This window comes from Serinus canaria, chromosome 4 (assembly GCF_022539315.1).
Source record: "Serinus canaria isolate serCan28SL12 chromosome 4, serCan2020, whole genome shotgun sequence".
Taxonomy (NCBI): Eukaryota; Metazoa; Chordata; class Aves; order Passeriformes; family Fringillidae; genus Serinus; species Serinus canaria.
The window spans coordinates 48,794,475-48,812,470 of record NC_066317.1 but is presented as its reverse complement, the minus strand read 5'-3'; the positions used below and the strand labels follow the sequence as shown (position 1 = coordinate 48,812,470).

Below are 17,996 nucleotides of genomic sequence, written 5' to 3'. Positions count from 1 at the left end.
CTTTTATATATAGGATAGAAAAATGGTTGCATTTGGTGTTTGAAAGAAATATTGACTTGCTTTGTGTTTTTATGTAGTTAGTTGGATGTATGTGTATCTCTTGTTCACAACAAAATTTCCCACAAGTCTGGGAAGAGTTTTTTGGCAGAAGTAGATTGTTTGAGCAGGGTAGGACTGAGGAATCATGCAGTGCCCTTCCAGCCATCCAATTACACAGACAGGATAAATCTCCTTTAAATTGGTGATTATGTAGTGTGAATTGTATTAATGTTTCCTCAAAATACAGCTTCACAAGAAATAAAGGATGTGATAGCTTCTTAGACCCTCTGTCCCCTATATTATCCAACCTGAATGACTGACCTTTATATGATGATAAATTAGTTCCTAGTATTTCTGTTGTTGAGGCAGGCTGTAGTAAGAAGTCAGGTAGGTGTCTCAGTGGTCATGCAGAGGCCACCTCCCTGTAAATTACACCATTCTCGGATCCGTTCTACGTCTCACAGTTCAGGCTAATCATTGACAGGGCTTTTACAATCACAAGCTTTTAGTGAAGCTTTGATAAGACACTACAGCAGCTTGTGGCAAATGAAAACGGTCTGCACGGCATGGACTCCGGCGAAAGAATGGAATTTTTTCAGCATCAGTACAAGAAATCTGATTTTTAACACTGGCACTCTAAACTGGCACAATGTGTGGCCAGCGACCGGAGAAGATTGTTGCTTTTTGGACGTTGGTTTTCGTGAGGATAGTTACTGGGCTTGCTGGAGAGGGAAGATCTGTGTGGAAAAAGGACTCCCACTTCAGCCCCGTGAGTGAAACACAGATGTTTTTATATGACACTTTCCCCAAGGATTTTCTCTGGGGGGTAGGGACAGGAGCTTTCCAGGTAGAAGGCAGCTGGAGGAAGGACGGGAAGGGCTCCTCCATCTGGGACCGCTTCACCCGCTCGGAGTTCAGGGACGCTGACAGCGCAGGCACCTCCAGTGACAGTTATATCCTGTTGGACGAAGATTTGTCTGCTCTGGAGTTTTTGGGAGTTACTTTTTACCAGTTTTCAATTTCATGGTCAAGGCTCTTCCCCACTGGAGTGGTGGCAGCTCCCAATGAAAAAGGACTTCAGTATTATAACACCCTTATTGACTCTTTACTCTACAGAAATATCGACCCAGTGGTTACACTGTACCACTGGGACCTGCCCTTGATGCTGCAAGAAAAATATGGGGGATGGAAAAATGAATCTGTGATTGAGATCTTCAATGACTATGCCACATTTTGCTTCCAGACCTTTGGGGATCGTGTTAAATATTGGATTACAATCCACAATCCATATTTAGTTGCTTGGCATGGGTATGGCACAGGTATTCATGCTCCAGGAGAGAGAGGGAAAATAAGAACTGTCTACTCAGTAGGACACAATTTGATCAAGGTACAGTATAATAAGATTTTACAAATTGATCTTGCACTGCTCTGGGGAATAATAGGAAGAATTGGTCCTGTGATCAATGCTTTTTTTAAAAAATCACCTACTGTGAAAGCACTAAAAATAGCCTTTAGCTAAGGCAGTTGTTCTGTTAACCCTCACTTTGATTTTATTGCTTGTCACAACAGCTGATTCAATAATTATTTGTTTTAAAGTGCTTGTTTATTGTTTTATTTAAATTAGTTTTTACATACAAATTCTGTCTCTTAAAGAGCATTCTTTGTTCTTTACATTTAGTTCAACAGATTTGGCCATACTGAAATGACTATTCTATTAGTTTAAAAGGAAATTAATTTGTATTTGCATATTGAATCAACTTTACTGGCCATAGAGTATGTATATGTAAATGTGATTTGTTCTAGCTTAGTAAGATCATGTTGCAAACTGTTTGATTCTAAACTAGTAAGGCTGGCACCTCTTGGGTTCAGAAGAATACAAATGTTCTCTTCAGTACTTGAGAGTTTCAAATTATTTCCACAATGTATAGTGGTTTTTGCATCTGCTGTGCTCAAAGTACTTTACAGAGCAGGTCTCTATCCCATCTCTGCAGCCAATATAATTCCCTCTGAGACTATTCTTAACTGTCACAAAGAGGATTTTTCTACAACTTGCCATACATCACACATGTAATTAAAAAATGAATCTGCATGGATTAGTCCTACAGAAAGAAGTATGCATATGGGGAAAAAATTATTTGCCAGAGTAGTTAAAATATTCTGCAACTGACAAATTTTTGTATTTACCTCTGACCTTGAACCTTCAGAACATCATTTTTTAAAAAAGTCACACTGCAGTCAATAGAAGTTTTACACACAGAAAAGTTGTCAAGCATCCTGAGTCACAGACTGATTTCAGACTTAGCAGAAGAATGATTTCATTATAAAGATTTGTGAAGCATCTCAAAGGAAACTGATGCCAAATCATTCTTTCTATTTTCAAGTGCTATTTTATATAATGCATGTGAAAGATATCATATAAGTTTGCAATATTTCTTGCATTAGTTTCTGAGTGTCACAATCAAATGTGGAGTACCAGCTAGTCAATCTCTGCACTTTCTGTAAAATCCATGTAAGCAGCACACCACACACAGGGAGTGATACTCCTCTGCCAAAGAATCAATTGGATTTTCCAGGAAAGCAAGCACAGCTGGGTCTGATACACAAATTACTGACCTAATTTTCTTGATCAATATTATTTGTCTCTCAGACTTGATTTGATAGTTGCTTCTTGTTCTAGAGTATGAAATAAACCACTTGGATGGAAGAGTTAAGGAGACTTTCAGCAGCACACAATCCTTTAGCTACTGTTTTATTATCCGTGGGCAGAAATCATTCTCCCCTTCTCACAACCTCATGAACATTTCCTAAAGTATTAGCAGTTCTCTCCTATACTACTTGAAAATTTCTGAAGATTCTAGATTTGAGATCAATGAAAAATCTCAAATTTGTAGTAAAGTATTTGAGGAACTGGAGTTTTCTGGTTAAGGTTAGCGATGGAATGGAAACTCTTGAGGTACCAGTGGATATGAGTCAACTCTTCTTGTCTCTAGATGTAATTATTTATTTCTCTTAATAGATTGTAATGCCAGCCAGCCATTCCACAGAAGGCACATCTGGTACTGTATGTTCTAAGCCAACTAGCCAGACTCTTTCTCAGAGATTTTTGTGTGAGTTTAAATGTCCAGTTCATTTTGCATTGTTGACAATACAGTATTAATAGAATGTATTGAGGCACAATCAGGATTCATGTGTTGTGAAATATCTCTCCTTTGAGAATCAAGAAAAATTATAAGATTCTCTCTTTAAAAAGATTTCACATGGGTTTTTATTTCAGGACTGGTACATACTGGTCTGTTTCTCAGACTTTGTATTATGGCTACCTTCTAATTCCCCACTGCAAATGAAAACATTATCCCAAAAATACAAGATTAACCAAATGTCAGGTTTTGGCAGTGTGAGGCAAAGCCTGTTAAAGCTCTTGAAAAGATTGCCATTTATGTAATTAGCTTTAGGAAGAACCACATTCTTGTCTATGTCAAGGCTTCATTTTTGGACAGGCTGTTCCTCAATGCCACCCTGTGCACAAACCAGGTCCACCCATTAAATATACAGAGCAGGAAAAACAGGTCTGTAATGCTGAAATAAAGCTAATCTGGCCACCACACTGTTGCACAGCAATTTGCTGAAAATCATTCTCAAACTTTTTTGTAGTATCTGTGGAGAAATTAAATGAAGCTCTTGCATGAATCCTATTTTTAGTTTCATTTCCTTGCATATCGTTGCAGTCGTGGTGTTATCAGAACTAAGAATTGTCTATATAAAAGAGTGCTTTTTTGTGATACATCAATTATATCCTGAAGCTAAGTTTAATAAAATCACAAAAACAATATAACAAACCATAAACCTCTGCTTTTTTGGACTTTGGATTATTTTATTGTAAGAACAATTTGAAAGTTGCTGGAGATCTTTGTGTCCCTTGAAAAGGGCTGGAGAAATTTTTCTTAGTTTTAAACATATCAATTTTATTGCTTTCAAAAGCTATACAGCGTCTTAAAACAAAAAAAAAAATTGGCTGGTATATCAAAAGTTTACAGAATAACAGGTTGGAAGAGGACCTCAAGGATCATCTCCATAATGAGATGCATTTTAGAACAGATTAAAAAATTACCTGCTTCCATGAATGAATTCATGTAGGTAACTAGGCAGATGATGATCTTATTAAGGCTTTCCAACAAAAGTAAGGTTGGTCTGTCTTCATCCAACCCAGAGCTCTGTGTGTTGGCTGGCACAGGGCATTGCTGATGCTGAATCACCTCCTGCCCATGCTCCCTCCAAGCCTTGCATCCTGTGAAGGGGATGCCCCAGACACATCTGCTTAAGAGACAGCCCTGCCTTTTGCACAGGCCTTGCTATTCATATCTATAAAGAGAGGTGTTGAATGCAGAATCAGAGGCTGATAAGCAGGGTGCTTAGGAGAGCCACATTGGGAAAATAGCTCAGAAGAAGAATTTCAAATCTGAGTTTAAAAAAATTTCAATTTTAAAAATGTATTTGCATGTTACTATGTGTTCTATTCATACACAGAAGGTAATCATTGCCACTGACCATTTCAAAGGACTCAATACTGCCTCTACAGAAATTAACAAGGAATCTGAACTTTAATGCTTATTAATTGTAAATTGCTAAGGGATTCTCTTAGATAAATGTATCTTCAATTGTATGGTCATTATGAGTAATAAAAGGAGCATGTGGAGTCTTATACCAGATGGAGAGGGGCCATCAGTAGTGTATTTCTGTTCTTCATTAAAGGAGACTGCACTTCACAAAGGCAACATCAGAAAACAATTAATGATAACAGCTAACTTGCTTTGCAACATTTGAAAGACACACCAAAGAAAATAAAAAAACTATGAGTTTGCTCCTCAGGCAGATGTCATACTGAAGCAGAGAAGAAAAAAATGGCACATGGAAAAATTAGATGGATTTCTTTGATTTATCAGTAAATAAATCTGACAAGAAGCAAGAAAATACAAAGGCGATGAATCTTTGTGGCTGGACCTATGTAAGATATATGCCTGATATATTATTACCATTTTCTCTATATCTAGTTATATTCTTTCCTGCTTGGATTGAGATTTGTAACTATCACAAGGGCAACCTGTCTTCTTTTCCTCCTCTGTATCAGTGCCCTCCAGGAAGCTCTGCCTTTGCTAGTAGACAGAAAGGGACTCTTTTTTTCCTTTTTTTTTTTTAACCTAAAGATAAGACTGTAAAGATTAATCACACCCCTTTCCAGCTGGCAGAAAAAGCCCAGGAGAGAAATATCATTATGAGGTCTCCCTAAAAAATGTCTTCATCACATACTTGGAAAAAGTGTGGTGATACTTTCTAACCTGGTGTCTCCCTATGTGTCTGTGCCCAGCTGCATTACTCCCAGCTCTTTGATAGATCTCACTATGCCAGGATCTCTTCGTGGACACTGCTGACTTTGGGATCTGTGGATGAGTCTGCCCCAGGAAAGTCCTATAATTCATTCTCCTTAAAAACAAATTTCTACTTCATGAATGGGAGTAATTATTACCTCTATGCTACCAGACACTTCCTTCCCTTCCTCCAAAGGAGACTCCTTTCCTCAGGAGGCAGAAAGATGAAACCACACCAGCACCTGTGTTTCCTGCAGGAGAAGGGAAGCCTGTCTCCATCAAGTATGGCTCTAGGGAGGACACCAGAATCATCTGTGCTTGTAAAGTGCTTTGCTGGAATGTTTTTCAAATAGTAGGAGCCACTGGTGATGATGTAAAATTCAGCACTGATTGATAGTTTATTGATGATTTGTTATTTTCAGGTTAGCTTTCTTAGATCTCTTGGTAATCATTAGGGAAAACACAATCCAAATGCAGGACAGTTAACATGCAACAAATTATGATAGTAAAGCCTCAGTCCTTCATAACACCCTCTCAAGAAGTGTAGTCACCTGCACCTTGAGATGTAGGCAATCCTTCACAAGGACTGAGAGTCAGTTTGCAAAAGAAAGGGTTTGATTCTACTTTAGCTCTACTGACCGTGGGGCATCTTTACCACAGCCCTGCCCTTTTTCTGAAATGTAACATTATCATCACACTATATTCTAGTTCTTCATGGTTTAAACACCAAACAAGTAAACAAAAGACCCAAATAATTTTATTTTCATTTTTTCAATTCTAATTTTCCTAAATGTTCTTGATTTCCAGCACACTAAAATAACTCCATATACCACTGACATTGTTTTGTATACTCATTGCTGTTCCAAGAAAAATTGTTTGACTAAAGTATCTTAAGAATTTGAAAGTATTGCTCTACTGAAAGCTCTTTGCATGTGCATATGATAAATTACAGGATCAGAGTTTCAGGGAGTATGAGAATGTTTCAAAAAGAGAGAAGAACAAATACTGTTGTCTTCAGTTTATTAAGATGATTTTTCTAGCCTTTTACAGGGTTAGTACTAATTGTCATAGCACTCTCTGTGACTTTCAGGACTAGGGAATATTTTCTACATTTATACCAGGAAAATATGCTGAAATTAATGAGTCATACGTATCTAGAATAAATACCCAATATTGATCCTACTTTAACTGTGTATTTAGCCTTGACATTTGTCCTTGCTCTAACAAGGAAAGTGAAAGATCAGGGATTAAACTCTAACTGAAAAAAGATTAGTCAAGATTTACTGAAAATACCCAATTTGATGTATGATACAGCTTTTAAATTGATGTTTGTTTGATATCTGGTCTTAAAAAACAAATTCTATAAATCAGCTGATTCCATCAACAATAGTTTGCATTTAACAAACACCTTCTATCTGAGAATGTTAAGTTTCTTTACAGATAATTAACTACTCAACTCAGATTTATAGGCAACTGTGTGTCTACTATGTCTGTAAAACCTTTACTGTAGACAGTGAGTAGTTTTTTACAGTGAGTGTAAATCCTCAGAATTAAGTCATCAGTGATACATACAAGTTTGTATATGAGGATTCTATCTTGACTCATATTAAATGTACTTATTTATAATTGAGGTCTCCTCCTCTAGAGTTTTACCTGGGGCTGTATCCTCTACTGTACACATTATTTTTGATAGTAACTTTATTTTCTTCTAATCACTTCCTGAAGGTGTGTATGAATACAATGAGAGATTCTTGGCTTTACATGTCAATATCATATTCTGATTAGTTGTTTTTTTGGCAAAGCCATCGTTCTCCACTTCACCTAGAAAAGTGTGACTGCTATGATTTACCTGGTGCTGTTGTCATGGTACTTGGCACTGTGCATCACACAGCTGAGTGCAGTGGGGAGTTTCTTGTTAAGCCAAAGCAGCCATATGCCTCTCATTCAACAGTGGTGTTTGTGGGCTTTGTCTGCAGAAAAACTCTGCAAACCAGGTGAGGAAACCCTAGGGGCAGAGCACAGAGTCAGCCTGGCCCCAGCAGCCCCCCCAGGCTGGAGGGACTTTCAGGAGAGGACTGAGGGCAGCTGAGGAGATGGCACTGGCCACTTAAATTTTCTGATGAGGCTACTAAGAAATCAATTTTACAATACTTTAACTCTATCTTGCAATTTGCCTCAAGAGTCTATTTTTGCTGGCTTCCCTCTTCAGCTACAGAACCTGCATTTCAAAGGTTAGTGTCACTTTATCAGTATTTTCAAAGACAGACTTTGAACAAATGTTACGAGCATGACCTTAGAAACCATAAACAACTGATACACAAAATTTCACAAACTGTAATTCTTTGGTACCCCCTAGCTTAAACAAACACCTGCCTGACATCAGGCCTTTTGGAGTTTTTTTTTAACTGTCAAGGCTGTGTGTTTCTAGATAAATTAACTGAAATTATTGTCAAAGGCAAGCAATGCTGTTTGGCTTAGTAATGATGACAATCTAACTCAGCACTCAGTGTTTCACAATGCTCCTAATGGTTTTCTCTGGGTGCAAACTATTATTTTCTTTCCAGCTTAAGAGCATAACATCACACTCCAGGCATAAGGTAAACTCTGAGTTACTTGACAACTCTTCAGCTGGGAGAGGTCAGCTCCCCTCCCCTGCATCAGATCACCTGATGTGATTTACACTGCAGTCCAGGTCACTCCTCTCTGACCTACCTGTCCTGTTTCCTTACAGGACTTTTACAGTGCTAGTGGTTCCTCAACCTCCCATGTATTTCTGGTTTTGTGTAAGCTTTGTCTGCTGTGTGCCCTTATTTGGTAATTAATAATGTGACTTTTGAAGCTAATTGTGACATGCAATAATAACAACATTATGATAATCAGAAAAGCAGTATTAAGATGTGATACATTTCAGTGGCCATTTCAAAGAAGAAATTAACTAAAATCCTGAACAAAATTCTCACTCAGAGCTGTGAAAGTTGTCATTTGGGTTCAAACTTCGCAGCTGGGTCCTTTGCCCAAGTTTTTACATGTAGGGATTGAGCAAATATCAAAACTTGAACACTTGCTCATATGACTAGGGCAGAATAAAACAACAAAATCCCAAGAAGAGGGATGGGGTGGATGTGGTTTGATCAGAGTAAGTCCAGGTAACCCCCGGAGCACAGAGCAGTTAGTAGCACAGAGTCACCACTGACAAATGAAATATCATATAAGATGCATCATTGATGGAATAATTGTAAAGATGGTTTGAAATTTTAACCATATCAGGAATCACCATTTGACAGAGAAAGAATGGCTAGATCACAAAGTTCAAATCCCATTGTTAGAGCTATTCCAAAGTGTCTGTGTAACAACAGCTGTTCTCCTCCCTGCTGGGATCTCTCCTGAAATTTAGATGTGTGTTAAAAGGCAAAAAGCCACAGCCCTAACATGTCATAGGACATGAGTCTGAGCCTTGCCCTCATCCCAAGGAACCTTGCAGGGTAACAGTGATTGCCCATTAAACTGTTCAGGCTAATTCATGTGCCTTAACTGATGCTTCCATATAAGCTTGCAGTGGCTCAGATGGAGCTAGCTGCCTCTCTGTCTGCCAACCCACAGAGACTTACTAGATTTACAATTTAATGCTATTTTTCTCTCATCAGGCGCATGCAAAAGTTTGGCATACCTACAAAGAACGCTTTGAACCCTATCAGAAGGGGATGATATCCATAGTATTGGGATCCCACTGGATCGAGCCTAACAAATTGGAAGATGAGTCAGACATTTCTAAATGTCAAAAGTCCATGGAGAGAGTACTTGGGTGGTTTGCTAAACCCATCCACGGGGATGGGGATTATCCAGAAGAACTGAAAAATGAATTCTTGTTTCTGCCACATTTTACTGAAGAGGAAAAAAACTACATAAAGGGAACAGCTGACTTCTTCGCATTTTCCTTTGGTCCTAGTAACTTTAAACCTCCAAACACTCTACCAAAAATGGGACAAAATTTGTCACTCAATTTGAGGGAAGTACTGAACTGGATTAAACTGGAATACAGCAGTCCTCGAATCTTGATTGCAGAGAATGGCTGGTTCACTGACAGCCATGTGAAAACAGATGACACCACAGCCATCTACATGATGAAAAATTTCATTAATAAGGTTTTACAAGGTTTGTACAGAAATTACATGTTGGATTTTTCAGAGAGCACTTTTGATCGTTTGATATTTAGCTCTGTTATAATTTAGTCTTTTTTTTTTTTAATGAGATAATGGCAACAAAGTTAATCATTAATTATTTATACTGCATGAGTACAAGTCATGGATCAGGATATACTGGTGCTAGGTGTTGTACAAACAGAAAAAACCCATAGTCCCTGTCCCAGAAAGCTAAAGTCCAACATCTGCATTGGGTTAGGGTTGGTTAAGGTTAGGGTTTCCATACTGAAACTATTACTCCTGCAAGACTCTAAGACTCCACCTATAGTAGGTACAGAAAAGCCTTGAGATCTTCTTTTGTGAATGTCACCTCTGGTGACATAGGGACCTTAGTTAACTCCTGACTTTTCCTACCTTCAGCCTTTTGTTTCTGCCCCAAACCTTCTCCTTATTTTCTCATCCTCACTCTAACACTCCGTCAGGATCCTGACCTGTTTCTGCCCTCTCCTTTCACTGTCCCTGCAGACAATGCTACAAACATACTCTCACTCTGATCCACCAGATCTCTACTTATCACCTGCCTAACTTTTAATTTTCTTTACATAAAGCATACATAAAATAGTAATTTTTCCCCTACCCATTTAAACGGCCACAAAAACTCAGCATGCATCATCTCAAGTATGACAGCATCTTTTGCTCTGACAACTAAACTTACCCCCATCTCTTCAATATGCTTCTACAAACAAAAATATTCTCAGTTGTCACTTGCTCTATCCCTTGATGCCTGCTCCCATTTGTTCGACCTTCCTCAATGCAGACATCAAGTACTCATCTTTACTTGCAAGGCCATTCTAGCTTATCTCTTTATCCTCTACATCATTCTCTGCCTCTGCATTTTGCAGTGAGTATTTTCAGATATTTTTGTACTTTATCCCATGGTTTCCCTAATTTAGAATTTGCCTTCTTTGAAAATGCATGCCATTGTATTGCTTTGTTACATTTCCTCATCTCCTTTCCAGTATTCTGGCCTTGTCTATCAGCTTCCCATATACTCACATTGCAAGCTCTTGGGCTTTCTGATTTCATCTGGCAACCAGGAAAACATCCAGCTGGACTATGCCCATGCTGCTGGGTATTTTGGAACTCTGCTGCATCAATACATGCACTGTGCAAAGCTGCTATCTGTCCAAGTTGCAGCCTGGTGTGACTAGGGCAAGAAGTTCGGTGGAAATACAGAATGATGCAAAATTATTATTTCCTGAGAAAATGAAGCTAAACAATATTGGGAAAGAGTAAACCAGAAAACTTCATCTTTATTCCTTGGCTTACTGGTGTGGTGGACTACAGGTAAAATATGGTTTGTCCACCTGTCTGGGTCAAAATCCTCAGCAACCCTACATGGTCACTGCTTTGCCTAGGGTACTCCAGCCCTTATAAGGTTAACATGAGGAGTTATCCCATGTTATTTCCCAGCTTAAAAGTGGTGACAGGCAGTGAACATGACTGACCATGGAGTTTGGACTTTTCCTTGCAGGCTGCCAGCTGGCACGAGCCTGCACAGGTGAAAAGCATTGTGGTTAGTTGGTGTCTGCTGAGCAGCAGCTTTGCAGGCTATGCTGCCCTTCCTGAAGAATCAGGTTCCACATCTGAGAAAGCAGCTGTGTTGTCATCTTTCTCATATAGTATATGTAAAAGACCATATCTAGACTCCTTTGCAAGAGGGACAATAAGATTGCCTGAAGAAATCAGTATGCACTGCACCCATTTTGTAACTAAATCAGTCTTTGGGTTGCTCTACCCTACTTCTCTAAAGTCATTAACAGTCTCATGCCAACAAAATAGATTTTTCAATTTATAAGCTGAGTAGACATTCCCATGAGCTTGCAGACATCTTTCAAATAAAGCTTCATGACAAAGTTACAAACCAGATCAACTGTTGCTCCCTTTATTTTGACTCATGATTCTCTAATTTTAGTGGTATTATTTTACTGGCAAATTGTCAAATGCAACTTCAAACCTGGATGTGGTATAATATTTCTTGTTTGGTCAGAGCAGAAATAAAGCATCCTACAGTAATTTAATTTCTTAAGGGCACCTTTTTTTTAGTAAATAAAGACTAAGATATATACATCAGTTTTGCAATGAATTACAGTGGCTTAATACAAACTTTGAGAAGACACTCAAGATTTTCAAAATAAATAGCCCTTTCTCATAAATATCCCTTATATATGTTAGAGTAATGAATCCAGGACTCATGGATGTTACCTTCTCTTATGCAGCTATTAAATACGACAACATAGATGTGTTTGGTTACACAGCCTGGTCCCTCCTTGATGGCTTCGAATGGCAACATGCCTACAACATCAGGCGTGGATTATTTTATGTAGATTTCAAAAGCAAAAAAAAGGAAAGGATTCCCAAGTCATCTGCACTTTATTATAAACAAATCATACGAGAAAATGGCTTCTTCCCAAAGGATTCTACCCCAAACTTGCAAGCTCAGTTCTCCTGTGACTTCTCCTGGGGTATCACTGAGTCTGTTCTCAAGGTAAGCATAAAAGATTAAGCAGATCACTGGCAAGAGAGTGATGAGCAACTCCGTGAACAAATGACCGTACACGGCACCTTGCATTCCAGAATTTCAATGCCCACTGCCAACAGAAGCTAAGCCATAATTGCATTGGTTCAATTTCATGTGCTTCCAGGTTTTCAGGTGAGCTGGTCATAGAGTGCTGGCTACTGCTGCAGCAGCAGACCCTGCTGCAGGAGCCCTTCCAAGCGTGGCCCTCCCTCTGCTTGTGTCTCCATGTGGCAGATCAGATGAGGAAATTTCAGACCAAGATCCAACGAATTGTTACCGGGTTATTTTTCAACCAGGGGTTTCCAAATCCAGTTTGCAGTGTGGCCATAGGGATGCTTGTGATGGAGGGAGTGACAAAGGGCAGGGACAAGGTGATTACACTGGTGGCTCCAGGTCTTGTCTACAGCAGAAAAACATTCCTGGTTTAGGCCTGGCTCTAAGTGCCACAAAGACAAGTGGGTAAGAAGTCATTCTTAAAAAAAGAACATAGCACAGATAACCAACCTTGAGGTTTACCATCTGAGCTCACATTAGAAAACAGATCATAAAACCTTTTATCCAAACTGGCTCCTACAGGACCTATTTATACTTCATTTTTCTTCTATTTCTGCTTTAAACTTAGTAAATAAGCTAACTGTATGTATGACCAGTGTTGGAATTCCCTTCTTGTCATTGCACACGGACAGTCCCATGACAAATATCAGCCTCAAAAAATAACAACAAAATCCCATAATTTAACCTATTCACTGACAACCATAGGGGAAGAAAAAGTTAAGCTTCTATATATCTTGTTAATATGCAGCACAAAATCAAGTACATTTCCTTTGAAAAAAAAGCAACCTAAATATTTTAAACTTTACTATTTTGTACTTTGAAACCTACAAAAAGCATTTAATAATTGGAATAATTTAAAAAAATGTGTTATTCTGAACTTTTTCAACTTTTTCTAGTAGGAGATAGAAAAGATATAACTGAATGCTACAAGCTGTTCATATCAGATAAGTATGCCTCAGTTTCACAAGGTTGATCACATCAGCAGTGCCAAAATAATCCGTGCCTGCCTTGTACAGCCTCTGGTGCTGCCTGAGAACTGCTGTGTGCATGACCAGCGTGAACTCAATCAGGGAGAGCTAGCTCTGTGAAAACATGTCATGTAGGCTGGTGGCAGGGCAAATGCCCATGTGTAATCGAAAAGAAAAAAATGCAATTTTGATGTTTTTCATAGGGAAAGGAACAGAATGATAAAATGACCACTAGCACAAAGCCAGTATGGGTGAGCTGGTTATCCTCTTTCCCCTGGAGCATTTAAGCAGGGCCTTCTGACATCCACCACTAATCGACAGCTAAACACAGGCAGAAATGCAGATTACAAGCAGATATTATGTTCATTTAATTAAAACCCAGTGTAACATATTTTTATTTTCACAGGCAGAAACGGCAGCTTCCTCACCACAGTTCTGTGATTCCAGCTTGTACCTCTGGAATGTCACAGGAGATGGGCTTCTGCACAAAGTTGAAGGGGTAAAGCTAAAAACCCGACCAGCACAGTGCACAGATTTTGTCAGTATTAAAAAGCAACTGGATCTCCTGGAAAAAATGAAAGTCACCCATTACAGATTTGCACTTGACTGGTCACTAATTTTACCCAATGGAGATTTGTCAGTGGTCAACAGGCAAGTTCTTAGGTATTACAGATGTGTGATTAGCGAAGCCCTGAAACTGAACATTCAATCCATGGTCACCTTGTATTATCCAACTCACATGTACCTGGGCCTGCCGGCTCCTTTGCTACAGACAGGAGGGTGGTTGAACCAATCCACTGCCTACGCTTTTCAAGAGTATGCAGCTTTATGTTTTAGGGAGCTTGGTGATTTGGTTAAACTGTGGATTACAATAAATGAGCCAAACCAGCTAAGCAATGTCTACAGCAGGAGCAGCAATGACACCTATCGGGCAGCGCACAATTTGTTAATAGCACACGCCATGGCCTGGAGAATATACGACGAGCGGTACCGGTCCTCTCAGTATGGCAAAGTGTCCCTGTCCCTGCATTCTGACTGGGCTGAGCCTGCCAACCCCTTCTTTGAATCTCATTCAAAAGCTGCCAACAGGTTTCTTCAGTTTGAAATAGGCTGGTTTGCCAATCCCATATTTAAGACTGGGGACTATCCAGCTACTATGAGGGAATACATCACCTTTAAAAACAGAAAAGGCCTTTCATATACTTTGTTGCCATCTTTCACAAGTGAGGAAAAGCAGCTTGTCAAAGGTGCAGCTGACTTTTATGCACTGAATCATTTCACCACCAGATTCGTGATTGACGAACCTCAGAATGGAAGCCGGTATGAATTTGATCGTGACATTCAATTTCTGCAGGATATCACCTGCCTGAGCTCCCCTTCCCGTTTGGCAGTGGTGCCTTGGGGAATGCGCAAAGTTCTCAGGTGGATCAAAAAAACTTACGGTGACATCGACATTTACATCACAGCAAATGGAATAGATGACCCATCCTTAGACAATGATGAGCTTCGAAATTATTACTTGGGCAAATACATGCAAGAGGTTTTAAAAGGTGAGTGCATGACAGATTCAAATTCCCCAGAGCCATTTCCATGGCTCAGAGCCAGGCACAGCTAAGTCTTGCCCGGGACAGAGCGAGCAGTCCTGGTTCAGATGCGGGAGCCAGCAGCACTGAGCCCCCTGAGGGGCCCAACTCGGCAGTCACACTCAGGGCAGCCACGACACAAAGGAATGGCATCAAGTGTCTCACACAAAACACAGCTACAGCTGCCTCCAGTTTAAACCATGAGAGAAGCTCTCTGGGCATACACATACAGCAGAGTAGTTACTCAGAAATTATTAGGAGGTTGCACTTCAGCCCAACAACGCCCAAGAGACAATTAAAGTTTCTACTCTCCAAAGAAAGGCAAGAGCCTCCTTGATTGCTGAACTAGTCATTGGACAGGAAAGTACAAGCAAATCCACAGCGACCTGGAGGGACATATAGAAGAAATAGAGCAGGGCACCAGCTGCTGTTGGAGGGAGAGTCCAACTCTAGTTCTTGTTCCATTACTTGTTTTCTTATGGAGGTAGAGGACAAAAACGTTCAAGGCTAGGATCTCCAGCAGCAGCTTAATGTAGGAGAAGTGCTGCAGAGTCCTCCCCTCCCTCTTCCTCCAACCAATTAAAGAAAAGCAGTGGGACACAGGCTACCAGCAAAGTCTTGGTACCTGAACCATACAGGCAAAATGAGATGTGCTATACATCCCTGCCCTCACTGTTCCCTACTGGTGAGCATTAGAGAGATCCTGATTAGGACATGGAGGGTTCAAAAGCTTTTCTGAGGTAACTGACATCAAACACAGTCTAGGTATCCAGCTTTCTCCTCTAGGAGTTAATAAAAAATGAGACAAATCTTACTCACGGCTAAGCATGGCTTCAGATTACTTTTAGGCACCAAGAGAAAAAGTGTTCTCTCTCCAGTGCTTAGCCTTTTCAGTTAGTACAGGAATAATGAGCATTTACTGATTTATTTTCCATACTGCAAACAAAAGAACAATACATTACTAAAGGAAGTAAGTTATTAAAAGTTTACATGTTCTTAGTCTGGCTCACATTACAAACTATGCTCACTGATTGCATGACTTCAAGGCCTGCTATTTTTAAGTATTCTCACTCAGCACTTGGGTGCAGCAGTGTAACAGAGCCATGCATGCTGCAGGGATCACCAGCTGAGTTTGGAGGCGGGCAGGAATTCTTGAAAAGCTGCTCTCATGGCACTTATGGGCAGCTGCTCCCAAGTCACTGCAGCTGGCTCCAGTTAAGAGCAGCATCTAGCTTTTCCCAGGAAAACTCCCAGCTCCAACCCTGTACAAATCCAGTTTTCATGGGGTAGGTCCAAAATCATAAGGATTTTTTTAAAACAGTAGGGCACTGTTCCTATGTAATTGAGACAACTGAGTATTAGAAGCAGTTAATATTTTATGATGTAAGTGCACTTTTAAATTTATAACAATTTGAAATCTGAACTCCTTACCAGAAAGTATGCAGGTTTTACTTGAAATGTAAGTTTTTATTAACACTTTGTTTTGGTTTCTTTTCCTTCTCAGCCTACTACATTGACAAAGTCAAGATTAAAGGCTACTATGCATTTAAGCTGACTGAAGAAAAATCTAAGCCCAGATTTGGATTCTTCACTTCAGATTCAAAAGAAAAGCCTTCAGTAAGATTTTACAATAGCCTGATAAGCAACAATGGCTTTCCTGCTGACTCCTCAGTCTGTGGCCCCTCTACCCACGAAAAGCAGTGTAGCTTCTGCTTGTTTATTTCTCAGAAGAAACCATTAATATTCTTTGCCTGCTGCCTCTTCTCTACCCTCAGTTTGCTTTTAGCTATTATTTTTTTTCACAAAAGAAAAAGAAGGAAACGTTTTAAGGCAAAAAACATCAAATGCATCTGTGTCTCATTTTAAAAGGGGGCACAAGCCCACTTTCAGTGAGATCCATCACTGCATTCTACAGTGGGACGATACCACTCAGACAACTGAGGAAAAGCACTGAGTCACTCCAGCCACACACACCAGCATCTCATTCAAAAACAAAGTAATCACATCCACAGGAAGAAGAGCCATGGCACTTGTTTCTTGTGAAATTACTTTAATCCACTTACGGTACCTAGAAGACAACTTCATCTGTTAAAAAAAAAAAAATAAATTATGACCCTCCTGTGCCTTGGAATAACTTTTAAAACAGCTTTACTATCAAAGAGCAACTTTTGAGAACTGATATGCACCTTTGTAAGTCTTGTGATGTGTATTCATGTTATGAGTGTTGTTCAGCATAAAACTGTTAGGGTTTAGCAATGTTATTAAACCCCACAAACCTTCATCTAAGTACAACACCAGGAATGAAATGTGCCAGGCCAGCTTCTGAAGATACCCCAAAGAGAACAAAAACCAAGTTAACTCCATTATTGACCAAGAGATATCCCTTACAGATTGGGTGAAGTAGTTTTAAGCAAATGTAACTGGAAACAAAACCATATGCAATCACTGTTTTTCATCTCCAAAATGGGGCAGCCATAAAAAATTTTACTAGCAGAGAACATCTAAATAAATAGTAACTATTAACCCACTCAATAGAGTAATTAATGTAAATTGCACTTGTCATTATACCAATGGATCTTCGGGCAGTTTTTGGAATTGATGTTTTAGCAACTTGTTGCCAAGTATGTTTCTGCACTATCCCAGTATTTTATATATTTTTTCCAAATTGAGTGGAGCAAGTGACAATGTGGATTTTACCACTGCACAGAATTAGTACAACCTCCCAGTTCGATGTTGCTACATTGCAAGATTAGCAGTGAAGAAACCAAGCTGTACCCCCAGATAACAAATCACCGCTGGTGAAACTCAAAAATACACTCTGATTGAGCTTTGAGGTCAAGTCCCTTGTTTTCTTAATTGAGCAATAAAAATAAAGCATTGTATTTTCAGACTACTGCTTCTATCTATTTAGTTTAAATGGCCTTACAAATCTCGTTCTACTGATTTCAGTTTTGTTTTTCATCTACTTCAGATTCTGTCATCACAAGTCGGAGGCTTGAGAAGTCATGAAAGAATACTGGTCTCCCCTGTGAGAAAAATGCTTTTATTATTTCTTAATGCTGTGATTCAGAAATGCCACCTCACGACTTAGTCACAGAAAGATCATGGTAGCAGGCCTACACACTGCCCCACCAGTCTCTGAGCACATTCCTTCAGTCTGAATAAAGTCCGATGGTTTGCAAACACATTGGTAGGGTGGACCCACTGTGCAATCTGCTTCTCTAAAAGCTATCAGGTTCATGCAATCACCATTTAGTTCTTAGAAAAAA

General features: G+C 39.5%; 1 protein-coding gene across 1 annotated transcript; it reads left to right on the top strand.

The window, feature by feature from the left end:
• The first annotated feature begins 526 nt into the window (after window positions 1-526).
• Window positions 527-17,617, top strand: KLB (klotho beta). The gene is made up of 5 exons (XM_009101448.4): window positions 527-1,426; window positions 9,047-9,554; window positions 11,821-12,089; window positions 13,551-14,694; window positions 16,232-17,617. The coding sequence occupies exons 1-5, from the start codon at window positions 689-691 to the stop codon at window positions 16,591-16,593; spliced, it is 3,021 nt and encodes a 1,006-aa protein (XP_009099696.2). The 5' UTR covers window positions 527-688; the 3' UTR covers window positions 16,594-17,617.
• The last annotated feature ends 379 nt before the right edge of the window (window positions 17,618-17,996 follow it).

What these genes read in the sequence shown, in the direction of transcription:
- KLB (XM_009101448.4), top strand. Translation starts at nt 689, where the DNA reads ATGTGTGGCCAGCGACCGGAGAAGATTGTTGCTTTTTGGACGTTGGTT. An exon ending in TAGGACACAATTTGATCAAG is followed by an intron (nt 1,427 to 9,046) that starts GTACAGTATAAT and finishes TTCTCTCATCAG; the next exon opens with GCGCATGCAAAAGTTTGGCA. An exon ending in CATTAATAAGGTTTTACAAG is followed by an intron (nt 9,555 to 11,820) that starts GTTTGTACAGAA and finishes TCTCTTATGCAG; the next exon opens with CTATTAAATACGACAACATA.